The following is an 8,971-nucleotide window of genomic DNA, read 5'->3' as shown; positions in this document are numbered from 1 at the left end:
CCTCTAGCAGTGACGTCACCGGCCTCTAGCAGACGTGCCTGCGTGCGGCACGTCTGCTCCCATTGGATGCCTATTTAAAGGGACAGAGGCCGCAAGTGGACCGGTGGCTGCGGCCCATTATCAGAGCGGGGGGACCGTCCGGGGGAGAGGTGAGCGGCGGCAGAAGCAGCATTGGCATTATAATGGGGGCAATCTCGCTTTTGCCCCGGGTTGCCCAGATTGCCCTAATTATAATCCGCCTCTGCGCAGCCCTGATCCTGCTGTACAGCTCCAGGGACCCACAGTGACGCTATCTCCTTATCCTGCAGTCCCGGCGGCCTCCTCCACAGACAGACATGCATGTGCGGCCGGGAGGGGAGCGGGACACAGGTCAGCCGCAGCTCTGAGGCTGGACGCCTGCCCTGTACCCCTCTCCGGACTGTCCGCCTGACACCTTACTGCGCCGCCCACCCTGCACCGCTCCGCTCGCGCTTCACCTCACCGCTCTGCACGCAATGATTTCTTGTGAAAATCGAATTTACGAATTTTCACAAAAAAATCAAATAAATTCTGACATTCTGGGCGAATTTGTCGACTTAATTCGATTATTCGCCCAGCCCTAGTGTATAGTCAGTTTGTGGTATATGAGGGCGTGTGGAGTAACTGGATCTGTGTACATTCTATACATATATTAGGGAGCACTATGTGCATCAAATCCAACTAATCCACATCCCCTTAAATTATACTATGCAATAGTATGTATGATGTCTATAGTGACTTCCATATAATGCAATGTACACACATCATTATATATTATGCCCTTATAAGTATATAATGCACATAGCACTATGTACAGTACTTACCTGTCGATATACTCATATATGTATATACCGTAATCTATATGCCCGTATACACTGCATTATGTGACAGCATATAAAGCAGATATCTATACACTATATGAAGTCGTACACTAATATACGTACTCCATATAGTGCCCCTACTAGGAGTGGTATCTGCATTATAAAAAAAAAAAGGATGTGAGGGAGTGTGGCTATCTCCTCTTGGCTTACACTCCACCCATGTTTTGTAAGTGCTATAAATACAGATTTGGCTCCTATCTGCCTAGTCGTAGGCTTATTTAGCCCACGAGAGGCTATTGCTAGTGTGAAAATGCTAGAGTAGGACAATGGGGATCTATCAAACTGGTGTAAAGTAGAATTGGCTTAGTTTCCCCTGGCAACCAATCACATTCCACTTTTTATTCCTCAGATTCTTTGAAAAATAAAAGGTAGAATCTGTTTGGTTGCTAGGGGCAACTAAGACCATTCTACTTTACACTAGTTTGATAGCCTTTTCTCCATTTTTGACGTTGTGTGAACATAGCCTATCAGTGAAGTCCTGCGAAGATTTAAACATTTTCGACTCTCCCAGCAACATATTGATACATGAAGCCGGGAGTCCACTGCACAGCTACGCACCCTGTAGGGTCCGTAGATCACGGAACATGGGAATAAGCCCATAGACTCCTGACCATGTATAAATTAACCCTTGGATTACTGAATTTTTTGGGCTGGTGGGATTCGAGTGCCAGGGCTGTTTTTTGGTCCCAGTCCAGCCCTGAGCGTCTCAGTGCAGGTATGGATACGGCCATACGTGCAGGTAAGGATACGGCCACTACACTACCTGACCGCGCCTGTACCACTGAGATACGCTTCTGCTGCAGTTGGAGTGACCCACCAATGCTAACTCACTGTGGGTCATAGAGTACGGCACTGGACCGGTGACAATGTCCACCAATGATATAAAGTGTTTTTTATGCAAAAAGACAACTTTTATATAGGTAGATTGCAGCATGTAATCTTAGTGATGGTGAGGAGAACCGCTAGTATAGAAAGAGGAGTGACAGTATCACCTGGCATGCTAGTGCATGAGTTTTGTAGACTTTTTACATCCATGATAGCTCATTTTGGTCTTGAAGATACTGTGCATTTTTCTATTTTTGGCTCACAGTATCCTAAGAACCAAAACATTTCTTTATTTTTTCCTGTCTTTGCTGAAACAAATCTTGCTTCTTTTGTTAATTTTCTCCCTGATAATTTTGGGGGAATATAAAATTAAGCATGGAAATTTTTTATGTGGGCTATTTACTGTTGACAAGATCACAGGGAACTAATCCCTAGTCATGGAGACTGAAAAAGTGTTGAAAAATTCTTTTGAGAAAAAATCCTTTCCCTTTTCCCATTTTTCAAAACCAGGTGGAGAACAGCTGGGTATGGAGTGGGCAGGAAGCCTGAAACCACTCTGTACACTCATAATGGCCCCATGACGCATCGGTACATCATGGTGGCCTAAGTGGTTAAGTTATTTTTTTGTTCTGACTTTGTGGCCTTGGATACTGGATACAATATTCTATACTAGGAGGATTTGTTTGATTAGCTTCCTTTTGTGCTGAACACATTCATTCATTATTGACATGCGTGCCTTTCGTACAATGTATATTGAACTTATATATCCATGACATCACAGTTCACAAATCACCTCATACCTGGCTAATGTATGTACCTTCCATACTGTATTTTTAACTTACAGAAAGACTATGAAATGCTCTTTTTATCAAAAAAAAAACAAAAAAACATCTTGCTAAAAAGTGGCTGCATTTTATAGCCCGTACATGCTGTACCTGCGGCTCTATTCCTAATACATAAGCCAGGGGCCCGATACAGAGATCGGCGGGGGGTACAGAGGTCAGTCGGGGGGACTGGAGATAGGGGGAAAAGTTGATCTTTCCTGGAATACCTCTTTAAGTAAATTTCCCAGAGATTCCTTGTTTCTCTTAATAAAGCCTTCAAGTGATTATGAGTCTTCTAACTGTAATTTTTTCTATTTCTCCATTTCTTTCCTGCCAATATATCAATGGTAAATTATATAGTGTGAGATTGTGTTATAGTTAAATCTATTTACACACATACATGTTGTACCACACAAGCAGGTGCCCACCACCACCACCATGTCTCTTCTTCTATAGAACCTGCTTTGTTCTCATTTATGTTCTTATAAGAACAATGTTGTTTGTCTCTGACATACTCAGAGTGCTACATGTCTGAATGGTGTGGGGGGGGGGGGGGGGGGAGAAGGGGGCGGTTAGGTTAAAATTATACAAGGCAAACAAATCTGATAAAAAGTCTACAATATGTAAGCTATTTAGTATTTATTCGTTAGATACTGTAGAGAACGTGAATAGAAGCCTGCATTGTCTTCAAGTGATCATGTAGAATAGAAGGAGCAGAATTCATTTTTCAGAATAATAGCATTTCCTTTGCTTGTATATGTCCCATTTATCCACCCATTGTTGTTTTTATTTACATTGTGGTTAAAATAAAAGTATTGTGTAATTTTTTCAGGAGGAAGAACATAATCCCATATATTGACATCACACATTTCCCCTACAAAAGACTCCAATGCATTAAAACCGCCACCTAATGAGTCCTGTTCCTGCCCGAGGATGATGCTCATCTGAGGACCAATGGGAGATCTGGTGGTAGTGACTCTTCTAGGGTATCGCTTGCCGTTAATCCACAGTTGGACCAGTCCTGTACTAGAGTCCCAGGTGACACAAGTGTGTTTCCAGTCTAGAACCTCAGGATCCACCTTAAACTTAATGTCTTCTTGATTTATGGAAACATAGCAGTAGTTTGGAGGTTCTGGATAAATAACGAAAGTGTTGTCCTTTCCTGTTCCAGGCATAGCTATAGAGAACAGGGAATAAGCTCGGCTGAGCTCAGTGTAGGAGCGCAGACATACGGTGAGTTGTTTCCATTGTTTCTCCACAGTCGGCTTCACAATCACATAGTCAGTAGCTGTTTGTCTCGGAAACAGGATAATATTGCTACCTATATATATATATAAAAAATAAAATACAGTAATAATAGTAACTGTAATAATGACAACAATCACCACCATCATCCTTACTATGTCTTAAAAGCTGTCAATCTTTAAAATCGAAAGTTAGCCTAAATTTATATAATTGTCAACAGACGCCGATGCTGTTGGTGGATTAAGGAAAGAAAGATCGGGCAATTCGGAATACTTGTCTGCCAACTTCCTATGGTAGTATCGAATATATGAAGCACTACAAGGTGGCATTAGTTGAACAGTTTATGGAGTATGGTGGCCTTAAAGGGTCACCTCGTGAATCATTTTTATATCAAAAGTCATGAAATGTTTTGAATAGCTGTTTGCAGGGCAGCGTTTGCTTTTACAGTGTTTGTGTTTAACACAAAAATATATTTTCTATGTAAAGTTTTTCTATGATATAGTGTCTCTTACAGGGGCGTAACTACTGAAACCACAGCCACAGCGACTGCTATGGGGCCTGCCACATCAGGGGGCCTGGTGGCCCACTTCTGCATCACACTGGGCCCCCGAGCCCTCATCTTTGGAGCACTCAGTGGCCTTGTAAGCCTTGAGGGTGTAAATATCCCTTTAACTGCAAGGGCTCCTGACAAGTATAGTTAAACGTTATGACTACTCTTGGGTTTGTGGTCAGTGCTATGGGGCCCAGCCATTTCTAGTTACGCCCCTGATCCAGGGAAGGATCTGGGAAAAATCAGTTTGAGATTTAGGTGGTCCAGGGCAGAAATGTGCTAAGACTTCTCTTCCTTTATTGTTGTATTTAAAATTAACAGATATCACAGGACAGGCAATGAAAGCCACTGATTTTGAATTGGGAAGCTATGGGCAGCAAGCCATTTCACTGTGATATTAGCCAGCACTGAGCAGGGAACTTCCATTTTCCCAGGCTATAGAGATGCAATGCCAATGAGATCATCATTATGTGCTGCTGCTACTCATGTGCAGCTGTCACACTCTCCCACACGCTCGACCCTTACTGCCTGCTAGGTGACTGATTACAGAGAGAATGGACAGAGGAGAAAAAGTCACTGTTTTACATCCTGCATTCCGTCCTAGCAAAGCAGTTGCTAGAGACAGAATAGTCTTAGTGACATGCAGTGAGCTGCATTTAGACTAATAGGAAAACCCCTAGAGCAGTGTTTCTCAACTCCAGTCCTCAAGACCCACCAACAGGTCATGTTTTGCGGATATCCCATACAACGAACAGCTGTGGCAGTTACTGATGCACTAACTATAATTATATCACCTGTGAGATCCTCAAAACATGACTTGTTGGTGGGTCTTGAGGACTGGAGTTGAGAAACACTGCTCTAGAGGCTATAACTTAAAGTGACTGTACCACCAGGCCCAGGCTGAAGCACTGGAGGTGGACCGACCCACCCTTAGTGGAAGGAAACCCCAGCCCCTCCATGACGTGACTCCATTAGAATCAATGGAACCCTATCACAGAGGGGCTAGGGTTTCTTCCCACTAAGGGTGGGTCGGCCCGCCTCCAGTGCTTCAGCCTGGGCCTGGTGGTACAGTCACTTTAAGCACATTTTCTCCTATAAATATAGATCTTTTTGTTAAAAGAAATATATTGGAAAATATGTCCACAGTATCTAGGTACAGTACCCAAAGTAGCCTTTGAGAGCCTTTTTATAGGGCAGTGGGGAATGAAAGGTACTATACCAAAATATTGCCATTAAGGATTAAGTGGATCTTTTCTATTGGGAACTGCTGCATTGGGAACTGCTGCCTAAGAGTTTACTTTTGGTCCTCAGCATTTTTACCAGAACCAGCAATGGGTCCAAAACACAGAAAATGGTACAATATTTCCATTATAGTTTTCCTCTAGATCTGTTCCCCCTTCGATAAAAATACTAACCAAAATGGAGACCAAAGACTGACAGAATACCCAGCCTAGGAGTACACTTACCTTCCTGTGAGGAGCAACCACAGAAGAACACAAATGACAGGACTAAGAGTTTCATCTTTCTGAAAAAGATAAAGAATAATATATATATATATATATATATATATATATATATATATATATATATATATTATAATATATAAATATATATATATATAATATATATATATAACTGTACGATATACACTTCCCTTAAGTTACCCCTATTTCTTTATAGATTGTAAGCGCTTGTGAACAAGACCCTCGCTCCTCTTGTATGAGTTGTTAGTTTGCTACTATGTAATGCCCAGTTTTGTTTGTGCATGTATCTTGTGTATCCTGCCTTTGTGGTAAGTGCTCAACTGTTTTCCCCTTACTTATAGGGTTTCCCCTCCGCAACTTAATGTCTAATAGATGTAGATCCCACCCTGAAGACCCTCACATACCTTATGGCATAAAAAGGCAAACATTAAAAATAAATATAACATTTATAGATAATGTGTTGGTAAAAGTTACCTTCCTTTCAGTACAGTTTCCTCTGCTGTTAAATACAGCAATGCTTTGAGTTTATATACTTGACAGTCATGTGTAATAATTAAAAAAAAAAAACATGCTGTTTGTTTAAAGGGTGTATTATGAGTTCTGCAGAGCTCCTTTATATGGTTATAGATGCCATCTATTCCACAGAAGCCAGTGATATAAACACTTTGGCAACACAGTGACGTGAAGAAGTATTTACCCCCTTCACCACTCCTTCTATTATTGCCTTTATAACCTGTGTCTGCTAGAATGTTAAAAACTCTATCGGGGACATATCCAGTGCTACAAAAACATGGCCACTTTCTTCCAGAGACAACACGACTCTTGTCTCCAGTTCAGGTGCGGTTTGCAATTAAGCTCCATTCACTTCAATGGAACTGAGCAGCAAAACCCCGCCCAAGCTGGAGACAAGAGTGGCTCTGTCTCTGGAAGAAAGTGGCCATGTTTTTGTAGCGCTGGATAACCCCTTTAAGGAGTCTAATGTGTGCAACTATTCTAATGGGGATTGGTGTGTATTTTGTTTCAATAGCTGGTGACTAGAGATGAGCGAACCTGGAGCATGCTCGAGTCGATCCGAACCCGAACTTTCGGCATGTGATTAGCGGTGGCTGCTGAAGTTGGATAAAGCCCTAAGGCTATGTGGAAATCATGGATATGGTCATTGGCTGTATCCATGTTTTCCAGACAACCTTACAGCTTTATCCAACTTCAGCAGCCACCGCTAATCAAATGCCGATCATTCGGGTTTGGATCGACTCGAACCCGGTTCGCTTATCTCTACTTGTGACTGATTCATTAAAATGTAGCAGTACCATAGTAAATGGTCACAAAAATTGCGAAAATATATTCACCTGGTACTGACCAGACGTAGGCCTGCACCTGTTTGTGCGACTTTTCAAAAAGTCGCAAATGATAAATTGGATGCTAATCCCAGATTATGCAAACTTTTGGGTGAATACTCAAAACAGGCAGATTAAAAAAAAAGGCGCATCTAAAAAATATTCGCCTGTCGAATACTGGTTCATAAATAGAACATAGACCACAAATGGGTGAAAAATCCAATTATTCACCAAAAATTAGGCGTAAAACCTTTGATGAATGTCCCCTTTCTTTATTCGAAAAAAAGAATAAAACATTACTTTCCTGCAAAAATACTCTGGTTGTGTGGTATTCAAATTCTGCTCCATTCACTTCAATAGAACTGAGCTGCAAAACCAATATCCACACTGTTTTTGGAAGAAAGCCAACATTTTTTTCCAAACCTGGATGACAATTTAAGAGTCTATAAGACTCTCCACCACACTGTAACCTCTTATGCTGAGCTTTACTTTTGATTGACCCACCACTGTCATTCATCCCCTCACTCACTTCACCTCTGTTGCATCCATCATGCAGAATGGTCTGCCTTGGTCCCTTATTATTCCATATCATGTAATTGGTGACTTTTTGTATCTGAAAACTGTATTTTAATTTCTTTTCATAATAGTTTTTTTCCCAGTTTTTCTGTGTAATTTTGTGGTAGAAAAAAGGGTGTCTTTATAACGTACAATTAGTAATGCAAAAATAAGCAAAATGAAAAACTAAGAGAGTTATGGCTCTGAGAAACAAACATTTACCAGATCCTTAAAGGGGTACTACAGTGAAAAGCTTTTTCCCAGTAATTGAAACACATTACAAAGTTTACATAACACATTACACATTACATAACTTTGTAATATGCTTCAATCACCTATCTGCCCCCCTTCCCTATCTTTTTCCCCCTCAACCCCCCACCAGGAAGTGAAGTAAACTCATTCTTACCTAATGACTCTTGACCCCATGCTGCTCTGTGGCAGCCATTTTGAGACAATGACATCATCAAGGGGGAGGCTGGTCTAAGCCATGTTAGGCCAGCCTCCCTTTGTCAGATGAAACAGGTTGCTCAGCTCTGATTGGCTGAGCAAGATGTAAGCCATCTAACAGTTCTACAGAGTCAGTTAGACATCACAGGAGACAAAGTGCATTATGGGAAATCCCAAACCAGGAAGCGAAGAAAAAATAAAGACACCAACTGGAGCTTCAGGGACATGCAAACAGTGGGAAATTCAAACGGAGACAGACTCAGGAGGCATAGTAAGTGGGAAAACCCAAAATGACCCAGGGACCGCACCAACTTTCATTTTTGAGCTTTCGCTTTTTCCTCCTCCCCTTCTAAGAGCTCTAGCACTTTCATTTTTTATCTACTTGGCCATGTAAGGGCTTGTTTTTTTCAGGAATAGTTGTACTTTGTAATGGCACCTTTCATTCTACCATAACATGTATGACAGAACCCCCAAAATATTACTTATGAAAATATAAATATGTGAAATTGGAAAAAATAATGCAATATGGTAACTTTTGGGGGGTTCCTGTGTCTATGTAATGCACTATACCGTGGGTACTCAACAACTTTTAGTGAAGGTCCACTTACCGGGGTCTATTGTCAGGTGAAGGCCAAGCTGAACATCAGGGATGAACTCTGGTTGACGGAACGCGTGGGATGTTCTGCCCTGGCCCACCATGTGAAGGCCATATTGTCTGTATTATATAATTTTTTCTTTTTTGGCACAATTTCTTTGCACTAGCACTTTAACTTGACCTTGTACTCTTTGCATAATACTTTACTAT

At 41.5% G+C, this 8,971-nt stretch overlaps 1 protein-coding gene across 1 annotated transcript; it reads right to left on the bottom strand.

Annotated features, from left to right (window-relative positions):
* Nucleotides 1–3,172: 3,172 nt before the first annotated feature.
* LOC138771125 (jeltraxin-like) lies at nucleotides 3,173–6,327 on the bottom strand. The gene is made up of 3 exons (XM_069950607.1): nucleotides 6,302–6,327; nucleotides 5,810–5,868; nucleotides 3,173–3,869 (listed from the first exon to the last, which is right to left on the bottom strand). The coding sequence occupies exons 2-3, from the start codon at nucleotides 5,862–5,864 to the stop codon at nucleotides 3,244–3,246; spliced, it is 681 nt and encodes a 226-aa protein (XP_069806708.1). The 5' UTR covers nucleotides 5,865–5,868; nucleotides 6,302–6,327; the 3' UTR covers nucleotides 3,173–3,243.
* Between the last annotated feature and the right edge of the window lie 2,644 nt (nucleotides 6,328–8,971).

Source organism: Dendropsophus ebraccatus, chromosome 13 (genome assembly GCF_027789765.1).
Source record: "Dendropsophus ebraccatus isolate aDenEbr1 chromosome 13, aDenEbr1.pat, whole genome shotgun sequence".
Classification (NCBI taxonomy): Eukaryota; Metazoa; Chordata; class Amphibia; order Anura; family Hylidae; genus Dendropsophus; species Dendropsophus ebraccatus.
This window is presented reverse-complemented; position numbering and strand designations above follow the sequence as displayed.